This window comes from Puntigrus tetrazona, chromosome 6 (assembly GCF_018831695.1).
Source record: "Puntigrus tetrazona isolate hp1 chromosome 6, ASM1883169v1, whole genome shotgun sequence".
NCBI lineage: Eukaryota > Metazoa > Chordata > Actinopteri > Cypriniformes > Cyprinidae > Puntigrus > Puntigrus tetrazona.
In genome coordinates this window covers 3,694,348-3,717,534 of record NC_056704.1, presented here as the reverse complement: position 1 = coordinate 3,717,534, position 23,187 = coordinate 3,694,348, and the positions used below count along the sequence as shown (strand labels likewise).

General features: G+C 36.6%; 1 protein-coding gene across 7 annotated transcripts in view; it reads left to right on the top strand.

Moving 5' to 3' along the window:
* The window catches only part of plppr2b (phospholipid phosphatase related 2b), a 44,464-nt gene that overhangs the window by 3,639 nt on the left and 17,638 nt on the right, over positions 1-23,187 (top strand). For 5 of the 7 annotated variants that reach the window (XM_043242609.1, XM_043242608.1, XM_043242614.1 and 2 more), the window contains exons 2-3: positions 8,166-8,274; positions 19,337-19,525. In XM_043242609.1, the coding sequence (XP_043098544.1) occupies positions 8,197-8,274; positions 19,337-19,525 (267 nt within the window). In that variant the 5' untranslated portion in view covers positions 8,166-8,196. Of the gene's footprint in view, positions 1-8,165; positions 8,275-18,944; positions 19,526-23,187 lie in introns of those variants that run through there. The other 2 variants (XM_043242613.1, XM_043242615.1) reach the window with 1 other exon arrangement.

Here is a 23,187-nt window from a genome sequence, read left to right as displayed (position 1 = left end):
AACTGACTCTGGAGTTTTGTATCAGTTTCTTTGGTAGTGTAAGCGTGCACTTAAAAATAAAGCTCCTTTACTGGCATCTTTTAAGAACTGTTCACTGAAAATGGTTCTTCTGTGGCACTGCTGTGAAAACCGTCTTTTGGAACCTGTATTTTCAAGACTGTTCTAGAGTCAGGTTAATAAATGTTTACATCTATAATTGTATTTTATGGCAGGTATTACTTTGGCAGTTGTATACTTGCGTTGTTTTGCCAGGACCTGCAGTATGCAATGATGAATACTGACTGTTAGTACTGCGTAAGCTCACTCTGTGTGTGTGTGTGTGTGTGTGTGTGTGTGTAAACCATAATGTAATCAGAATGTAATCAGAATGCTTCATCCCCTAAATTTGAGTGTTAGCCTCAGACGACACACCCACGTCCCGCCCACAGTGTGTCCGCTGGCCACCTGATCCATATTGCACATAAAACTGAGAAGCACAATGCAAAAATCTGCATCAGATTGAAAGAATCGACTGAAAACTGCATTCATTCTAAACTTGTATCAGTTATTAAAAACTTAAAGGTCTCACACTTTTTGAGTTGTTGCCATGTAGCTCATAACTGCTCAAATGTGTACCTTAAATGCAATTTAAGTCACTTTGAGTGACAGCATTTACCAAATGCGTTTCTGTGCACCATTGAAATATACAGAGTATGTTGGTCAAGAGGTACTCTATGTAAAATGGCACAGGTTCAATGCATGCCAAAGTAAGTGAATTACCCTTTTTAATACATCAAGTAAAACTGCAGCTCCGTGCCAATAGATGTATAACAGGAACAGGATCCCATCTGGTTTCAATAAAATTCATGATTTTATTGGCTTTTAGCTTGACCTCAAAGCACTGTATCTAATATGGCAGCTTGAACTCTGGCTTGCACTATTAATGATAAAGTTAAACACCTGCGACAGTGATAACCGTCGTGATTTGTATCGAATGAACAGGTACACAGCTGGCCACAAGTTTGGGATCAATAAAAATTTCACAAAATGAACCATTTAAAAATCATGTTATATTATTTAAATACTTTAAATCTGCGCTAAATTCCACATTAAAACAAACTGTAGTAGGTATCTTTCTCAACAGTCAAGTGGCCCTTTCCTTTCTATGTAGGTGGTTTTTGGCCAGCTACAATCAATGTGAACCAGACTTAATCCCGCAAGTCAAAAGCCATACCCGAGACTATGTGGATTCAGACAGAGTAATTAAATCAGAGCATGCGGATGTGTCTTGGCCGTCATGCAGAGGATAAAGCAGCCATGTCAGCAGCTGGTACTGAAGATTTCTGCACTGCGAGTGACACAGAGACCCACATGCCCTCTTTTTTGTGTGTACACAGAGAGCATGAAACATCTGAGCGCTGTCATAGCATTCATTCTCTAACTTCAGATCATACCGGATGAACGAGGGCCATTTTCGCTGTCTTTGAGTCCGCTTTTGTTGTCTGAAATGCAACAGTACTGAAAGATAACCACAAATCACTGATCTGATAAGTATGTATTTTTGGTGTAGACAGTTACACATTTGGTTAACGAATAATGAACTCTACTGTACTTTCACACAGTAGGAGGGACAATATTGAGCTTTTACACTTGGAATTATTCACATATAATTCCATGTTTTATTCCTGTTTTAATCTTGTTATCTTGAGCAACGCTTCACACTTTGAAGTCAGGTTTTGAAATTTCAGCGTATTTATGAAGCTGACTGACAGAAAGGTCTTGCTAAATAAACTAGCGTATTAGCATAAAACATTGGCATGCTAAAATCTCATGAAACAAATCTGCTCTGGTTGTATTTTGTCTTATGAAAACAGAGAAGTAAAAATCTGAAATTTTTATTTTTGGTACTACTTTCCTCAAATGCTAAACATTTAAAGAGTTTGTGAAAGTTTCTGTGGCTGTACAAAATGCATGAATGTTTAATGAGGCATCTTACGGTTTGGTTGTCTGTTGCTAAACAATTTGCTGTTACAAGCACTTTATTATTTTTATTTTTATTTTTTTGTTGTATATTTGTGACACTGCAATTTTGGGTTAGACCACCAAAATGCATGCTTACCTTTTTTTAGATACAATGGTTAAAGCAAAAACCTTTTTAATTAGCTTTTAATGCTGCTTAATCCAACATTTTATCGAAGTAAAAAAAAAATGGCTCAGGATTTACTGTAGCATGGTATAAAAAGCTCTTTTAGTGCCTGAATGTTTCTTTTATGGTTCATTTGATTGGTGTAAATGGCTTAAAGGTGTATAAACAATTTCTGTGGTTTCGCTAACTTCCTTATGCAAAGACATGCCCGCCAACTTGATATCAGCAAACCCGAGGTGTTTATTGCTTAGCATGCTTTCACATAGCCTCTTCCAGAAGATATCGTAACTACACCATCATGGGCGCAAATAGCATCTTCCTCTATTGGCAGCCGTTCAAAATAACTCTGCTTTCTGACAAATAAATCACAGAAATTTCATTATATATGTTTTAATCAGTGCCCTGTTTTTTGAAGTGCTCTTAAAAGCGTAAAATGGACTTATATTTATCTGCTGCCTTTCCCATCACAGCTCAGGACAGGATTTGTGGCCCCGTGTGTTCTTGTGCTGCCGTCGACCAACCAGTGTCGTCAGCGAATTAGATATTCGTTAGTAGTACTTTGCAAATTGACCTGAATTCTAATGACCGTAGACAAAACGGTTAATATTTAAAAATAGTTTTTTAGGGCCAAGCTTTAAACCCAAAAAGCTACTTTCAAGCTATAACGAGGGCTAAAAATCTTGCGGTGTTGTCCTTTCCGTCCCTTGTGCTCTCCTTGTTTCTAACATACTCCTTAGCAGTGACCTGAATTTGTCTTTCCTTCTCTCTGTTGCTAAGAGTGTGTGTTTTAAAGAGCTCAGAGGATAGACGTATCATAAGGGGTGCCTTAGACTTTCCTTTGAAGCTGGATTTCTTAAGAACGTACACCTGTGCTCATTTTTCCTGTGCTGCGTGTTGTTTGCTGTAAATGCAGCGCCCCACTTTCCAGTGCGGTGCCAGATTTTATGATGCATGTCAGTGGTTTGTCAGTGTTTTGTTAATTGTAAGAGCGGCGCTCACTGACACTCACTCACATAAAAACCGAGGGTTTGACGGTTCACTTTCAAGAGTTTGAGCAGCATAGAGTCATTACACCTACTCAGCCAAACCAAGCTTTTAGAAATAAAGGATTATCCAGATGCAGCTGGTCCTCAGGACAAAACTAAAATGCGTTAGTGCCGCTGTCACTTCAGCAGCTAGTCAGCGCAAGGCTTCAAACAGAATTTTAGACAGGAGAACATGGCAGAAGCGTTTGAAATTGTTGTTTGATTTAGCCCAGTTATGATTAACCCAGCAAAACAGATTGTTCCCTATTGAACTGTACTGTAAAAATGAACGTAGTATTACATGTTAAAGTAACATACTGTAAATGCTATGATAAAAGGGTATTTATTGATGGAAAATTCCCTTACTTTGTATATTGTGATTTGTTTATGGATAAAGTGGGAAAAAATAACAATTATTCTGATCATTTTCTGTGAAAAATGGTGCATTTAAATGACCAGAATTCTTCTTATGACAATAATATTTCTAAGTTATGTGAACTAGAGTTTTGTGTTACATCTTAAGATAATAATCTAATGTTTATAATTAATGAATTGCATTATTTGTGAGACATGACACTGCAGCTTCTGTGTATTTCTTTTTACCACTAGCTAGTTATTGTGATGTTGTCAGTGTATTTTATGGTATATTAACATTATTGGTGTGTATTTTGGTATATGGAATATAAGGTTTTGTATACACTTGCAAACATTAATCGTTGATTGTTCTTGTTTTTGAATTCTAAATGTCCTTAAAGGTATAGTTCACCCCCATTTAGTTTAATTTTGAATAATTAAACTCTGCTCTCACCATGAACATAGCAGTAGAAATTGACTTGGCGTTAAAAATTATAAAGAAAAAACAGTTCTTGCACACATCAGTTATGGGTTTGAATCAATGTTTAGTAATTAGTATTTGATGCTAGATGATTCATTTTTGGGTAAACTATCCTTTTTAAACCCTTGTTAAATGCTAGTAATGTCATTAGTTTTATGTGAAGAACAGGACAAAATGTATTATTCAATAATTATCTCCCTTGCCTTGCCTCGGTTGGTTTGTACCAGATTTGACAACACTGATGCCAAAACGTTAATGCCTATCTATTCATTTATCAGGCTCTTTTATCCAAAGTGACTTACAGATTACAAGTACCACAGTACAGAAAATCAAGTTTGTTTGGAGAAGTACAGACTAAAACAGAGATGTGAGAAAATAGTCAAATAATTAAAGAGAATAGTGAAAGAGTTATTAATGAGGACACCATTATCAAACCAGTATAAACCAGCCTGATCTAGCAACACAAAAATTAAAAAAATGAAGACTTATGTTAGCCTTGGTTGTGAAATGCTATTGACTCTTATGTGTCTCAAGCTCTATGGGACAGGAGTGTCTTTTCGAATGAGATGTAAGCGATTAACAGAAGAATTGGGTCATTTTCAGTGATTAAAACTTACTCTCTTCTTCTCATAAAGACATTGTATGGCTTCAAAAGGACTTGGAAACTTTGTAAAGTGTGTGCACTGCTTATGGTCAGGTTCGTTCAGAAGTGGGTAGGTTTAGGGTAGAAGTGGGGTTACGTACTCCAATGAAAGTATAAATGTATATAAAATGTGTTTCTGTGTGTGTGTGTGTGTGTGTGTGTGTGTGTGTGTGTACATATATTGTCACAGGCTCATGCAAATCATTAAATTAAGACAAACAATTGAAAACAATGAATAACCTTCATGTTGAAAAATGGTGTACCCTGTGCATTAAAAGTGACACTAAAGGGTCCTGACCGAGCAGCCATATAAGCTCTTGCCTGTCCAAAGAAGAATCTCACAAGGTGTGTTCAGGGAATGTTCTGGTACTGCATCTGGTAACAATGATCTGTTAGCTGGAAGCTTTCTACTAGACTGTCTTTTTAAAATCATTAAAAAGTTTACAATACCAGTAAAGAGCACAAATATCCTGTTCTCTGTTTTGACCTGCAGACCTAAGTTATTGCATGGTAATTGGTGCATAAAATCACTTTTGTGCTTTTTCAACCCAAGCCTCAGCATTTTTAGACGATGAATTTTAATGGCTCTGTGTAGATGGTGACAGCTACAAGATGTTTGTGGTGTTGTGTTTGCTGCTGGGCCTGAGGAACACAGCGCTAAAGACAGAAGCTAAACCTCATGTTTTATTCATCTGTCTTTATTCATCTCTCTCCCCCTCATTATGTAACAATAGTGGAGAAAACATAAAAGTGATCTCGATCGTTGCAGAGTCTCAGAAGAGAGCTTATATTCTTATTGTTGGTCTCTTTATTAATGCATTCTTTGTTGGGGGCGACATGTATGTGAGCGTGTGTTTGTGACCTGCACATCAAACGAGAGAATTCTGAAGTGCTGCACTAAGATTCTAATCTCAAATTTCAGTCGCTCGTCCTATAACTCATCTTTTCTTCAGCGCAGAGGGAATTTGGTTTTTCTTTTTCTGCGAGTCCCGGCTGCAAATGAAACGAGCAGCCGCTGTGCTGATAATGTTCTTGATGCTGCACTGCTAGACAGGATTTCCATTTGATGACACAAAGCTGTGGATGGAAAAAATGATTGTCAGCGCTTAATAGTTTTATGGATAATCTCATGCCATGGTGACATTACTTATGGAATAGCTGCAATTATATGTGCATTTATTTTACAAATACATGCATCTGGACACCCAGTAGCCTTCAGTATCGAGGTAAAATGTATAAATGCTTAAACCATTTGAAACTTGTTTGCGTCTGTTAAAATTTCGGCAAAGCTTGTAAACCGAGCGGGCTTTTTCTTTACACCTTTTGTTACAGATTTTCTCTTTAGTTTGAAAACAGGAAGTACAAAACTTTAAGATACGACTAGAGGGCTACCTGGATTTACGGCATGAACTTGCCTGGTTGCAATTTTTAACGAGACACGCAATAAGTACCAATGAGTACGTCAGTGCAGTTTCCAAAAGAAATAAACACTAGAGGCAGGAAAACTCTTTTATTCACTTGCACACAAATTTACGGAGTTTTGATGAATAAAGCGTAATTTTCACAATTACTTGTCATGACTCCTAATATCTATGGGTTCTCAGAGATGGTAGGTTTACTCGGTAGCTCACGTGAAACGGTGTTGCGATGAAAAGCTTGAATCCTGTGTGATAAGGTTTGACAAAATGGATCAAATCCAAAAAGACATTAAATGTCTTCTGATATCAGTTTTGCAGTTGTAAGCCTTGTCGGATAGGTTTAGGTTGGATTTGGTGCAGGGCATATTTCCATCACGATAGAGTATTTACTTTTGCATTCTGAACCAAAAATGTGCCAGGGTTCAAACATTAGACCTGTTTTTTAGTCACTTCAAACTGAAACTGCGACGTGCAGTAAGTTACATAAAATGGTGTTGCACAAAAAGTGCACTGAGGTACGTATTTTTATGAGACCAGGTTGCACCCATCATTCTTGAGACTCGCCAAAAGGAGATACTTTTGTTCTTTTTACGTTTCCTTTTTTTTTCACACTGGATAGTCATATCACAAACACCGCATAACCAACATAAAAGTCAGAATAACCCTGAACAAAACGTGATTTTGAGTTCTAGACATAAAGAAAGAGTCTAATCTTGGTTTCCTGGTGGCACAGCAAGTAGAGCTTAATGGCTTTACTGAAGTAATGATGCATTGACATGGATCTCACAGTGAGTCATGTTGACTGAGCAGCAGTTCTGACTGTTTTGGGGATTTCAGTAAATCTTTTTGAATGATTCATTAAAGGAACTGATTCATAGAAGTCATTTGTTGTTGAATTAAACTGCACAGATTGTGCTATCATTTTTAGAACACTAGAATAGTGTGCACTTATTCACTATTAACTACAATATTTACTTTAAAAAATTCCTAATTTTCTGTTCATTAATTTTTAGTAAGGTAGTTATTAAGTTTAGGTATTGGGTAGGATTAGGGATTAGGGATGTGGGATAACGTCATGTAGAATAAAGTATTAATATGCGTTTAATTACTACTAGTAAGTTGCTAATTTTCTAGTAATATGCATGGTAATACGCAACTAGTTATGACACCCTAAAATAAAGTGTGTGTGTGTGTGAATACAAAGACTAGATGTGCAGGAAACACTGAGCTGAGGGAAATGTGTTATGTTAAATGTACGTTTTTTTATGCATATCTTAACAAATGCATGGATTTTTTCATTTAGTTTTTTTTTATTATTATTTAAACTTTTTTTTTTTTATTTCGTTTATTAATTAAGCCATGTCTCTCTGAAACTGTTTTCCACAAAAGTGCAGTTGGCAAAAAATGTTTTTTCTTTTTTTTAACATACTGTCCCATACTATATTTATGCAAAAGCAAAAAATTCTGTATATGAGTAAATGCATCAAGAATCATAGATTTTATTGCCCTATGGGTGCCATGTTTCTATTTTTCCAGGTTTGTAGTAGTTTTAGTTTAAAACATCTACAGTGGATTACTTTTTCCCCCAACTTCACCAAAACCGTGTGACCTTTAACATTTGTGGTTTGTAATAAAGCATAATAAGGCATTTGATTTATTCCATATAGAGTGCTGCAGGGGTTACACACTTTTGTGAGCCAAAACCCATTAGCATTATAGCACCTCATTTTATAAAATGACATAAGATACATCACTAAGACTTGCTTGTTTGTTTGTGTGTGCGTTTTTGTGACACATGAGGGCACAAATTTGTATAATGACATGGGTAAGACATAGGTATTACAAGGAGAATGTGACCTCATGTCTCCAGATTTTCAAAACACTTCTAAATCATAGAGTTTTTTTGAAAATCTAAAAATAGCTGTAGTTTCTTGTAAGGGGTAGGTTTAGTTGTAGGACAATAGCACATACAGTTTGTAAAGTATTAAAACCATTACGTCAATTCACAAAAACAAACGTGTGTGTGTTTTAACAATGCAAACAATGTGGCTTAATGGAACTACAGAGGTCGTCTGGGACATTAAACTGGTAAACTCATCTACTCGCTACTCTGTTCTAGGTGTCTGATTGATATACCGAAGACAGAAGAAATGGACAGAAGGAGGATTGTGGGAAGGGGCGGAGTTAAGAGGAGCAAATATATAGTGCCATGCTTCCTGTTCGTAGAGGTGAGTTACAGTATCCATACACTGGATTTGAAGTTGTTCGGTTCTCGTTCCGCTCATCCATAGGCTTACATATTTACATTTATTATCTTGAACATCATTCTCTGCCCTCTAGTGGAACTAAAAGGAATTTAAGCTTTCACAGTCTTCAAAGGGATTGTATATCCTCTTGGGTCATCTTCAGCTTTTTATTTGAGATTTAATCTTGTCTTTGTAGCTTATGAAATACTATAGTAACTCTCCAAGTTGGTTGTGTCTGTATAAAGGCATGAGAATCCACCATGGGGCTATTTAAAGAAAGATTACTTAAGTAATAATTAACCCAAAAATGAGAATTCCGTAGCAAGTATCTCCATGAAGGTTCGTCAGAATTATCCTCACGTATTTCACGGAGACACTGCACAGAATACAGGTTTGAACAGACACCTGGAAATGCAGGTGAGTAAATAATGACAGAATTTCTTTCGTTTGTGCTGCAGCTTTTGAGTGATGACACTGAATTCACAAAACACTTTTTTAAAGTGTTCAGCGCTCCTCTGTAAGAAAGAGGTTTTATGTTTTTTTTTTTGAACACTCCACCTGAGACACGCTCTGCCATTTTCAATAATCTGCGGAGCGGAAATACATTAAACTGTACCTGAAACTCTTCTCCCCTGACTGGCAGCTCTAATAAATACTTCCAGAACCGAACACATTAGAGTTAGGCTGCATACCTGACTGCGACGCATGAGTCACTTAAGATTAGCATGAACAGTACCGTCATCCTTTGAACTCAGTCACAGCATACTGTCAGGCTGGCATAGCTCCGTGACCTCTTTACTCATCTGTGATGTTCGCTTCCCGCTTCCCTTTATTCCGGAGTCCTCATTGGCTCCTATAGGTCTCGGAGGCAAATACCCTCAAAAGCGCTCTTAATTAATCCTGCTAATGAGCAGCGTTAGTGTACACAGCGCCTGATTGCTTCAGTCGCTCTAGGCCCAGTGCAGAGGCAATGATTCCAGCCAAAAACATTTGCATCAGCTTTCCATAGAACTTTGATGGGACTTCATTATTTACAGGCTTTCCAGCGTAACCAACTGTACGCATAAACATACATTAAAGACACATTTGCATCCACATTTGGTTGGTTCCAAAATGGTTTTGCTTCATTAGACATCAAGCAGTGGACCCGGCATATCAGTGTTATTGTTATTAAAGTTATCATTAAATTGAAACTTTCAAATTAGTGTGGCACAATTTCTTTCTTCTGCGGAGCAAAAAATAAAGACATTTTAGTGCTTTTTGCATTTGAAATAGTTAGTAGGGTTCACTGTTATTTTGGGAAGATCTTTTTTTATGTTCAATGGAAGAAAGAACATCAAACTCGGAACGGCAGGCTTTTTTTGTTAACATGATGTTAACTCAAGGAGTAAACTGACATTTGTTGGATTTCAGCCATTTTTGGTTCTAAACACAAACCCGGTTTATCCTCTCTAAAAATGAGTATTAATTTTAATCTTGCATTCCGTAGTTTTCTTCAAGGTTTTCAGGACACACCTGTGATCCATTTTTGGTTAATAATCCATCTTTCGACAACCACTATCCTAAAGAAGCAGCTGAGAAATAAATTCAATAGGCCTCAAGGAAATGGCTGGAGTGTTTTTTTAAAAGTATAAACTCTACACCTGCCATTTCGCAGATGATCATCTGACTTTTCGACTTGGATCACTTAATGCATGGTGAGAAGTCTCCCAGACAGCGTCTGAGATTGGAGCTCTTGTAGTCTCAGCATCAGCCAGCACGTCCACAGACCACCCACAGTCCATGCACAGACCATCTGCAAATTTCACACTAAATTCAGTTTCAAAAATACAATTGAAACGTGTGCTGCTCTACAGTTTCCACAGAGGAGCAAGGTTTTGTTTACAGGTGGCCAGACTTCTATAGTGATTCTATACATCTGAGAAAGAAATGGTTGTTAAATTTTTTTTAAGCCATGTAATCCTTTATTATATTGAGCTTTTTTTAAACGTTCTTGCAGTAACATTAACAGAATATTCATTAAAAACGATCTTGTTTTCCTTTTTAGTGTGGCATGCACGGTAGCTGTTTGTGCATGTATAAGATCTGCAGATACAAAGCTTAAAGTCTCCCATAAAATGATTTATTCTATCTAAAAGAGAAGGCTGATTCAGACCAGGCTAAAATGCCTCATGAAAACCCCCACATGTCTACGTCACATGCAGCCATGTCAGGAGATGCTGTGTGTTTCAATGCTAAAGCAAAAGCACTTTATTTCATCTTCCGAAAGTAGATGCAGTTAGGAATCGTCAACATTACTTACAACAGAACAGCACAACCCAGTTCGAATTTGTGCAACGCATTTTCTGGACGACTGCTTTGTGGACCTAGGAGAGCACAAGGATGTGCAGAGGCTATTTAAAAAAATGGGTCAGTTCTGACTTTGCTATGACAGTATGGTGCTTCTGAATCATAGGCTTTAAGTATATGTAGTTAATAGTTTTAGTACTGTATTTGCTATTGACACGTCATATGTGTGTGTGTGTGTGTGAGAGAGAGAGAGAGACAGGGTCACATCACAGTGGAGTCAGCTTTCTTATTTGCATCATCACTGTCACCGACTTATGTATACTATATATGCTTTATATTTATATTATGGAAAGAGGCATTCAATTTCCGACACATGCTTGTGGTGATCAGCCAATCACAATGCACTGGGTCAGCTGGCCATTCAGAGCAGGCTGTATTTGTCGGAAGGAGGGGCTTTATAAAAAATGACGTGCTTAAAAGAGACGAGAGACTACAATAATGTACAGTGTTTGTAAAATAATGTGTTTTTGAACATTAAAGCATGTCAACATGTTCTTTTATGCCAAATACACAAAATAATAATCTTTAAAATACCATCGTATGGTCCCTTTATGGTCCGGTTCTCACTATTAACAAACCAGCAATTATTTCTTTGCCTTAAAAAAAATTACTAATTTTATAACGCTTATAAATTATTAGTAAGGAAGGTGTTAAGTTTAGGTAGGATTAGGGATGTAGCATATAGCCATGCAGGGTAAATGCTTTGTAAGTGGTAATAAATATGTTATTATGCTAATAAACAACTATTTATTGTGAGAATTGGTCCCTGTGCTAAAGTGTTCTCATTGTTACAATGTTCCTGGACCATTTAAAAGTAAATTCCCAACAGTATTAGAACATAGCTGGGCATTATTTATTGCAGTATTGTTATCACATATTTTTCTATATATTTCAGATTTACTTAATGAACTCTGGATCCACAAAAAGACAATAGCATACTAAGTTTGCTCCTATTATTTCTTCAGTATGCAGTGAGCATGCTGAGTTAGTTCATTACTGCTGTAATCCTATTTTGACTCATTATGGGATCAGAAGTTAACACCGAATTGAAATCATTGTTACAGAAAATTTGATTTTTGAATGCATTTAGGTCGCTAACTAGACCAGGAGGTCATTTGATAATAAAGTATAATAACGTTTCATGGAGTGCACAGTCAGTAGTAAGCTAGTGTTCAAACACAGCCAGAGGTTGGAGGTATCCAGCCCCGTACAGCCTCCTCGGTGTCTCCGGCACGCTTTCATGTAGCAAAGCAGCGCTCTCTGCTGGAATCCAGCTCTCCCTTGTGGCCCATAATCCTTTGTTCTACATTTGCATCTCATTATCAGTTGCATTTGGTAAAATTGTCTCAGGCATTTTTCTTTCCCCGTTTCTTGATGCTGCTCCAGCTCGGTTTCATTTCGCGCTTCGTCTCATCACAGTGGGACATGTGTTATCTGCACATTAAAAGTTGGAGGATCTCTGAGCACTGACAGGTTGTATCAGTGAACACTTGGTGTGAGTTAAACAACTTTCTTCAGTCCAAGCTGGGCTGGCTTTGTTGAACATCGATGAATACTGATCTGTTTCTTCTGCAGTTCGTTTCCTTTCCAAATTTCCGTTTAGAAAATGACTTCGCTGTTGATTTATGGCAATTAACATACTTAAAAGGGTTCAAATGAACATTTAGCATACTTAACATACTTAAAGGGTTTAAAGGGTTAGTTGACCCCAAAATGAAAACTACCCGACCTTTCATAGACAGCAACACAACTCAAATGTTCTCAGGTCCAAAAAACATCGGTAAACGTCAATCTTGACATAATTGATGACAGCATTTTCATTTTGGGGTGAACTAACACTAATGTCATTTCATAAGAATAAAATGTTTTCAATCATATTGACCTTAATCTAACGCTTCATTTGTATTCTAATGCAGGGTCTGTGACATTACTAGGGTTGACTACATTTGTGATGAAAAAAAGGAAGATAATGAGTCCTAATAATAAGATAACGAGACTCGTAAGAAAAGTATTTGAATGGTTTTGCAATGTATGCAGCATAAAGTGAAAACATTAATTAATGCAATACATTTATAATATAATGTAATGAATACATATGGCCTGGAAGAGTTATAAATCGCTGATCGTTACATTTAGATTTTATAGTTTGTTTGTAACATTTTATTACTTGATCTTATAGTTTTTTGCATTTTTGCTGACAATAATAACCCTGATGTAGAAACAATTTTCATTTAGAATTATTTTTTACATTTCACAAAGACACACATTAAGTTAAACATGACGTTTGAGGGCGGAAAGATTTTCTCATATATTTATTTACTACTTCAAAACATCGTGTTTGCACTGTAATATTTACACTTCCAGAGCAACTTAAAGTACTTTTTTTTCAAATATAATTTTTTTTATTAATTGCATTGGAGATAGATTGGTTCTCCGGTTCGTTCTCTTGGATTAATCCCCAAGCTGCTCACCTCATGAGCTGCCACCACCCAGCATTCTTGTAATCTGTTAGACATGTTTCGTTAGGGTTCAGTTTTTGAACTCCCCCCAGAGGAGATAGCTCGTTCCCGTGTTGGCGTTCAGCGAGTGTGTTGCTGGAGATTAGATAAGACCAAAGATAAGAGACTAATTCTGAATTTCCACTGAACAGCAGAAGTGGGAGGAACACATGGAAGTGTTCGCCAAGAGGAAGGATCATTACTTTGATCACAATTTGTCTTAGCTCTTTGCAGCCCAATCACAAGAGCGAAGTCGAATGCAATGTGTCGCACGAAAAAAATGTAACTTCAAGAGATGATCTTTTGAGAAAATGTATCCAAGTAGAAAAACGTAACGGTAATATGTTTGTACAATGTAAAAAGAAAAAAAAAAAAGTTAAATCTGTGACATCAAGGAATGTCTAACCATGAATAATGAATTTGGCTTGCTGGGGAAAAATGAGCTGGTGGAATTGGAGCAGTTTGCACAAAAAAAATGTTGTTTTTTCTGTTCTAAAGTAGGTCTTTTGTTTTCTACTTTTTGTAATAATAAAACCTTAACTAACTAATTCTCTTGCGTGCAGAAAACTGGTAGAAAAAGAACTGGTAGACGTGCATTCATGAATTCTCATTTCCACATCGATTTGGTAACTTGCTAAAACAAACTCAAAATCAAATACAAGAGTTCTATTCAAAAAAAAAAATTTTCTCTGAGTTATGCAGACTTAGTTAGTTTTTTAATAATCTCAAATGAGTAATTTTAACCGCGTGTGGGCAACATCGAACACCCTACATGAGCTTCACTGAGCCAGTTTTATAATCCCACACCTTCAGTAGCTTTGCCGCTTTATTTTTTCATCTACAGAAAAATGGATTACAATCAACAAGTTGTGAAAATGTAACTCAGAATGTTATGTAGCCTGCACTAAATAAAGAATACTGCAGTCATTTCTGCACTTAATACGGTAATGTAATTTCCCCAGGTGAAAATTGCTTGCTTCACTACTGTAAAAAGCCTAATGCATGCTAAAGAAAAGATGTAGTTTACTTCTCAGCTAGTGGTTCTTTGGGTTTCCTAGGAACAGGGGGAATGAAAGTAATAGGAATGATCCACTCCTGAACAAAGTTTTTCAATTCTGCACTTCTATAAATAAAACACACAACTTTTTGTATTACATGCTTGCCATCTGTTCACCATGGTTTTGCATGTGGTGCTAAAGCATTTATTTCCATCATTCTGCATAAAAGCATTTGATAAATCCGTTGTGTAGGGGATATGTTTGTGTGCGCTCACACGCACACACGCACACACACACACACACACACACACTGTTTAAAACTTTGTGTGATTGAGCAAGTTGCCTGATAAGACAAGACCACCATGATTTTGTTTTCTGATTAAAGAAATATTGATGAAAGAAAGAGTATTGGATGAAGTATAAAGAATCAAAATATCTGTGCCAGGTACATCAATTTTGTGTACTACCTTTGAAATGCAGTCCTGTATATGAACAGCAGAGGGCACAATTATTCTATTGTTCTGGTTTGAAAGCTCCCTAGCTGTTTTTTTAGATTAGACTAATAAGCAGCAATATAATATATATATATATATATATATATATATATATATATATATATATATATATATATATATATATATATATATATATATATATATATATATTGTTTTCAATCACGATTGTTTACTGTCATTTGTAAGGAAAACTGTTAAATTACTAAATGTACACTCTTTAACAGTAAAGATGCAAGATCACCCCGCTGCACACAAAGCAAACTAAAATTCTAAAATTCTTTGAGTTTCTGCTGGTTTTAAGAGGTTTAAGGTGGTTTTATCTTCTCCCCAGCTGAACTGAAACTAGTTAACCACCCTAGGATGGTTTAAGATGTTTTTTTTCCGGTTTCCTGTGAAAAACTGCTAACGGCGAGAGTTAACCAAAGAGATTTTCTTTCCCCTCTGTCACCATCCTGTCAGTTTTTGACTGAGTGGCAGAACTAGCATGACGGCTGAAGTTTTATTCGCTGGCACAGCAGTTAAAAATTCAGAAAGACTAAAAACTGACTAAGCAATGGACTAGCTCTGAGAAATGAGGCCAAGAAAGTGGGTCCGCCTTTTAGTCCCATGTGTCATCAAACACGTCTGTGACATATTTCTCTCAACGAATAAACTGGGAACTGTATTTATGACATAAGCAACACTCGCCCAAGATGTGTCAAAACCGGCCTTGTTTCTCGGATGCATTTATAATTGTTTCATCTGACAATGTTAGGTTCATTTGACTTGTTCATCTGTCCTGTTTTCCTGCGGATTATGTGAATGTGTGACCTTTATTCTCCAGCAATGCTAAACAAGCACACATGCCTTCTGCTCGCAATTAGCACATCTGTTAAAAATGATAATGAACTCAATTCTGTCTCTCCTGCCAGGTCACTGTGCATTGTGCGATTCATTCATTTTGACTCGAGCATTATTCCGAGTGCACTTTAATTGCAGACATCCACATTATAGTTAAAGATTCAGACTATTGTCTTTAATCTTAGGCATTGTTGTTGAATGAATTTGCTTTCATTGCCTTTCAAACGCATGCAGTGAACTTACTTTTCTCTTACAGATGCTTTTGATAATTTTGCATAAATGCAATTTGAACATTACACAGCCAACAACACAGTTAAGGATTGTCTTTTGCTCGACAAAGCTATGCTTATTTGATCGCAAATACAGTAAAATATTAATACAGTGAAATATAACTGCAGTTTAACATCACTAATATATTTTAAAATATAATTTGTTCCTTAAAATGTAACATGATCCTTCACAAATCATTCTAATATATACTGATTTGTTGTTTTTATCAATGTTGAGAACATTAATGCTGATTAAGAAACTATAATACGTTTATTTTCATTCAAAACAGTATTTTTGGGATTTTTGTGACAATGTAAATGTCTTTACTGTCACTTTTGATCATCTTAATCCATCCTTATGATTAAAACCCTTATAGTATATATTAGGATTTGTAGACGGAATTTGTTGAAAAACTATAAAGCTTTTAGCAGTTTAATTCTATGTATACCAGATTTATTCCAAACCAGTTTAGAGAGGATTTCTCTGGGTTACGTTTGAATGAGGATTATCTTAATTCCACACTGAAACTGTATCAGACTGTTTGTGTTCAGAATACTGTAATCAACACAGGATATGAGGCATGAGTGAATTATTATTCAAAGCCTTGTGTCAAGATTGAATTATTTCATTTGATTAACTGTTAGATGAAGCCATTAAAATTGTTAGCTGTAACCTACTTCGGAAAGCATCATTTATACCCCTTGTGACACAGGACTGCGTGTGAAAGAATACAAATGAGGTTTTATCTTATATTAGCCAGCAGTAGAATCTTTAGATTGCATGACTGCGTGGAAATCAGCCAGCAGGGTTTGTTTTGAGGTGGCCGCTTTCATACCAGGAAGGATTCGAATCAAATCGGTTTCTCAAGAACAGTTCTCCGTGGTTGGCCAGCAATGTGAGTCGGCTCGTGACGAACAACATCGTGTGTCTTTATAATAACTGAAACCGTTAAGTGATGTCAAGTATCATGTTGGTAAAAGCCGTTTCTTGTTTGATGTTCATGAAAGGCGGTTGTTGAGTTACCTCTGACAAAAAAAAAGGTTAGCAAGCACTGTGAGGATTTCCAAAGCAGACTGAAGCTTGGTGCAGAACTCTGTTGATAGCTTTTAGATGAGCGAGAGTCGAAAACTCATGTTCATGTTCATGTGGGATAGGAGCTAGAAATAACATGAAAGCACGCACAGCGGGAGGAGACAGAAGCAGTCAGCAGAAAATATCTTTCTGGAGTACAAGAAGTATGAAGCAATACGTAGGCAACCGTTTATACAAGAGCTGCTTGGTTTTCAGAATTGTTTATCACAAACTTAACCACTAGATGATAGAATTTGAATAGAATTATCTTCTCAACCAAGACCAGTAGTGAAACTAGTTCTCTGGATAAGTTTACTTAGGCTTTGGGTGAAAAAAAAAAAACCCATGTAGAACATCTTGAGATCTGAAATGTTCTTCTGAGTCTCTGCTGGGTCGTTATTGTTGAAGGTGTTTTTGTGATGGAATATTTCTAACGTTTATATATATCATTTCAGACCAGGGATTGTAAGCTCCGTAGAAAGATACTGAGGGACCACCAGAGAGTGATGCGTTTCTTCAAACCCCCTCCAAATATATAGATTAGCGGTCAAACTTTTATCATTAGGTTTTTGCAGTTGAATGTTATGAGGGTCGCTGATTAATTCAGAAATGTCTTAATAACAGGTTTAGCAAGTAAATTTATTCCCAGCGCACCCCATTGTTCATAGTTAATATTCTTTCTCTGTCACAGAACACTGTGTCTGTCTGTTAAATTGGATCGCTGTAGTGATTTCCACAATTCCACAGCTTCGCAAAAGCTTATTTGCGTGAGCAAAATGCTAATAAAGGCCATCACTTACTAGGGTTCACAAATGTAGGCAAAATTACAATGTGATGTTAGAAGCCACAAACATTATTTTTTAAAGGGGGAAATGTCGCATCATAAATGCGTTGAACAAACTGTGAAAGCATAGCATTGCCATTTCAATATGAATAAAAATTTTTAATACAGTGTACTGGTAATGAATGGAGGCTGATATTCAGAATAGATTTTTGTTATTTTATTTATAGATTTATCAAATCTTTTGCCTTACATGTGCTCAGGCTATCATATAATATTTATGTACAATTTCTTGTTTATTATATCTGTAACACTGTTCAGATGCAGGGCTTCTGAGCGTTTACTGAAAAATATTTTGTGGTAGAGGTGTTTAGCAAATGAATTACAAAATCTGTCTATTATCTATTTGTTTTAACTTAAAATGGTTAAAGAATGGAGAGAACTTTGGCTTTAATAATGAGTATTGGAACATAGTAATGAGGAGAGAACCATTTGATCAGTCTCTGAACTGCTGGACTACAGTATAGGCTGGTAATGCTTCATGGGACATTAGTGGAAACACTGACATAAAAGGGTTATGGATCTAATTGCATTGTGCAGGTGCACCTATATGTGTGCAACTACTTTTCACATCTATTTTTTTTTTCTCACCGATCAGACTTAAGAATGCTAAAAGGTGTCACAAGGAATTCTGATTTATTTGTGAAGGTCTAGGATATTTGTCTTTTAGAGGCACAAAATACGGTATTTTTAACTATTAGATTAGAATAAACTCTGTTGCGTTAGTTATTGTACGAAAAACTGAAAAATAGTTTGTAAAATGTAAACTTTTGGCTCCAAACTGAGCCATACTGAGCTGCATTCTGCCTTGGCATTTTGAATACATTTTTTAAGAATGCAGTGTGTGAAACTGCAAACTACAAATTGCAAACTAATAAACAAAAGCATACTGTATGCATGGATAACATAATATTTACGGTTGTCGGTCGGCATTTTCTGACAATTTCACCAACCGCTTGTGGGAAAGAAAACCTTTCTTTTTTTTTTTTTTTTTGAGTTTCAGGTCCTATTTGAACCCTATTTTGTGAAAGTGCCATTCCATCCATTTTTGTAATAAATGGCATGCTATTTATCTTTGCTGCGTAAAAATCTGAAAGAACTGCATGTTATACTTGTAGCGATGTACCCATTTCCTCTCCCGCTGTGAGCACAGATGCACACGCCCCCCTCCCCCCCTCCCTCTCTCTCCCTCTCTCTCTCTCTCTCTCTCTCTCTCTCATCCCTCCAGTCCTCTCTCTCTTTCTCTCTCTCTCTCTCTCTCTCGCTCTCTACTACATTACCATCTCTTTTCCTCCTCCCCTGTTTTTCTTCTCTCCCTTGATCATTCTCATTTGCTTGTTTTCTTTTCCATAAAATGCCTCTCTTTCTTTATTTGTGTCTTCCATGCCTGTCTTTGTATATTTCTATAGATAGGCACAGCTGAAGAGATTCTAGCCGTTCTCTCAGCATCCTTTCATGCTGCTTTCACTCATTCACGCCACAAAATCTTCTGTCACTTCTCTCACGGGGGGGGGAGAGAGAATTGTCTTTTTTATTTTCTTCTGTTTATTCCTTCACTCAGCCGAAGAATCAGACTGCAGCTTGTGTTTTATTCCAGAACGCCACCGTCTGCGTGTTAAAACGGATTTTCTATTCTAAACTGGAATCATGTTCTATTTCCAGCTGGTGATCATGGCAGGAACGGTCCTCCTGGCTTACTACTTTGAGTATACGGACACGTTCCCGGTGCACGTTCAAGGATTCTTCTGCTTCGATAAAGCCTTCTCCAAGCCGTATCCAGGACCTGAAGATGACAGCAAAGCTCCTCCGGTGCTGGTGTATTCTCTGGTCACCGCCATCCCCACCGTCACCGTAAGAGTTCCACCGCCATTCATAAACTCACACTTCTCCGAGGTGCCACACGTGTGTGTACGTCATTGTGTCGGCGTGCGGGATCGTTAATGAGTGTGTTTGAATGTGAATGTGACTTAATGTGATCTTGTGCATCTCAATTGTTAACAATCTGGATAGAACCAGCGAGGAACTTTTTCTTAGGAAAAATCTAAATTGACTTAAGTATTGTTACATGCAGTATATAGCTATAAATTAAGAGTAGCAGATTATGATTTCATATCATCATTGCAGACTCACTCTTTAGTGCATTCTACATTGTATTCTATAATTGAGAATTGTCATTAACTTAAAGAAAATGACAAATGGTTCAACACTTTAAGTGACCAGCTATGCTGTATCTAATGTTAGTTAGCACTTTAATGCTGGCTGTGGTTGGTTGGTCTGTTGGTCAGATAGGTTTACTTGCCAAGAAAAAAAAAGAGAACCAGATTAACCAGTTACTGAAACTAGTTAAAACCATTTTGGATTGATTCATTGTATAAAGGGAGAAATCGAACAGAGCATATCAAGTTCAGCCAATTTTGTGGATGCAATTTCAGTCATTTTATTAGGAATCCATGCAGTCAGGAATTTCTTGTGCAGGTGAAAGGTTTCTGTGTGCTGGTTGGTTGTATAATTTCTCCTTTTTGACCTTTTTGAAAATGAGCTAATGAGCTTTGCCAGCAGTTCTCGAGGCGTCGCTAAACTTTACAATAGACTGATCATTTTTTTCCCCACAAAAATATTACTACTGTGACCCTACCTTAAGTGGTTTAACTTTCTGTAAAAGGTTTATCTCTTTCGCTCACCAAGGCTGCATTCAATCAAAAATACAGTAAAAACAGTAATATTGTGTATAAATAAAACATTTAAAAAAAGTTTATAATGTAATTTTTATACCTGGGATAACAAATTCTGTATTTTTTTAGCATCCATCATTCCAGTATCACATGATCCCTCTGAAATAATTCTAATATGTTAATTTTATTCTCAAGAAAATGTCTTATTATTATAAATGCTGTGCTGCTTAACATTGTTGTGGAAACCAAAATTTTAACCAAGATATTTATCAGGATTCTTTAATCAATTTAAAAAAAAAACTTCAATTGAACAGTTTGTATTACTGTGACTTTTGATTCATTCAATGCATCCTTTCTTAATAAAAGTAATAATTTCTTTAAAAAAAAAAACTGACCTCAAACTTTTGAATGGTAGCGTGGCTAGAAGCGTTTCTGTACAGGGCATGTTTTAGGCCTGCTCTGTCTCTTGCTTTGGATGTCAGGGTCAGACATGATGTCTTTCTTATTTAGGTCAGTCCCAGTATAAGTGACATTAACAAGGTCAGATGTCTACAGTGGGATGCAGTGCAGTGAACAGAAGATAGATGAGGTCAACACAAGAGTCTCGATTCAGCTTTAGCCAGGAAATAATACAGATTTCCCAGCGGTATCAAATGATTCATTATCAGAGGGAGGGTGAATTAATGTCTATCTCACCCAACATCACAGAAACAGATGGTGAGATACCACAGATTCAAACATCAGAGAGGCTTTCTTCACTTTTGAGTATTTTTATGCACTCTGCACACACACACACACACACACACACACATTCCTCATCTGTGCAAATGAGAGCAGAAGGTGAAAAATGCTCACCATCTTGTCTTTCTTCACGTGGAGATGAAATCAGTGTGCACTGGGACACCTGAGGCTCCTTCAGTGTGCTGAGAGGCACCTGAGGTTTAATTTGGGCAAAGCTGTGTGTGCTTTTCTTGCCTCATCTATCTAGTCTATGAGATATGAAATTACATGAAATTATTTTAGTGATGTGAGCTTGTATGATATTATAGTTATACTTTATTTGTGTTATTTTAATTTATTTTATTTTATCTTAGTTCATTATTTATTTTAACTTAAGTATAGCAATGCAAAAAGAGCATAAAGAGGGGTGTCTATGTCTATGTATATTTTTCATATTTATTCATAAATAGGACAATTCAAAATAGTTTTTGCATTGTAACATTATTTAATATAGAAAATCTTATTTTTCTTAATGGGATCATGAATTGGAATTCACTATAATGTTTTCTGAGGTACACCTATAATGTTAGCAAGATGAAAAAAACTAAATATTTTGGAAGTAACTGCAAAAATAATTTGATAACGCACACAAATATTTCGTGGATCATTGTTCAATGACCTTAAAGGAACACATATTTGCTTAAGAGCATAGTGTTTCTTCACAAAGTGATATCGCCACCTAATGACCGGGTTTGCATAATACAAAATTATTATTTTTTTGTATTTTTGTGTTTTTTTGCATTTTTTGCAAACCTGTGTGAACGGGGGAAAGCGTCGTCATCATTGTGGTGCGACCGTGCCCTTATTGACGCGAACTTAAACTTAACAATACAGTCCATCCACTCCTTGTGTCACACCAGGCACGAGCAGCTTAACACAACACATCTTAAGACAATATAGAAACCATTATAATCTGTGATTCTGTCTGGATGCAGAGTGATGCAATGCTTCTCAACGTACATTAAGAATATTTCCAACAGTCACTTTATTGCATCCAGTGTAGCCAACAATTGTGTTGAGATCACAAGGAAAGCAATATAATTTTTTTTTTCTTTTTTTCACAATTTGGCATACAGCATCTTGTAATCCTCTGATGCATCTCAATCCTGTGTTTGCGTCTCTTTCGTTTTTACTCGCCTCCTACTACATTGTTGGACTGGGCTAAAGAGGCAATGGTGTAGAAGCAGGTGTTGATCTTCTGCAGGTCTTTCATTACACTATCACATCATACTGAGATAAAATATGAGCCAAACTGTTTTGGCAGCTTGATTTCAGTATAATATATTTGTGGATCTGTAGAGCAATAAGCTTATTTGTCAAAAGATCGAAAGAACCTTGATGTTCGTTGATCTGGACATTTCTTCTCTTTCATACAGAGTGCCATGTGTATGCGTGTAAGCGTGCTCTGTTTGTGCGTAACTGCTTTTTCTCTTTGTCTTGAGGATAGCGAGCGTTTGCATCTGCGCCCTGTGCGTGCGTGAATGTGTGTGCACGTGTGTGAATATGTGGGTTCTTGGAGTGTGTGTGGGCGGTTAGAGGTTTCTATCTTTTGCAGAGAGTACAATCTGGAAGCAGTGATAGTGAAAAGGAAAAACTCTCCCGTCAGTTCTAGCTTCTTAAACAAGGCATCTTTTCCCGCTATAAACACGTGTTTGAACCCCGCTGAAGGGCTTAATTATTGAGACATGCTGCCTCTCCACATCTGAAGATGTCAAGTGGCTCTCTAATTCACAGCAGTCACAGACGTTTGTGTTCCCTAATGAGTGGAGTGCTACTGAGTGCTGGATCGAGGTCAGTTCCATTTCACTTCAGATAGTTTAACAAAGAGGAGTGAGTTTCAGTTTGCAATGCCTTGAATTTATTAAAAGCAATAGTTCGCTAAAAACTGAAAAAAAAAATTCAACATTTATTCTAAAACCCATTTGCTGTTGAAAATCAAAAAAGCTATTTGGCTTGAATGTCCAGACTGCTGTTTTCCATCCAATAAGAAAAGAACCATGTCTTGATGAGCCCCGATGGAGAGCAAGTCAATTAAATGAATTAACACAGAAATTTTGATTT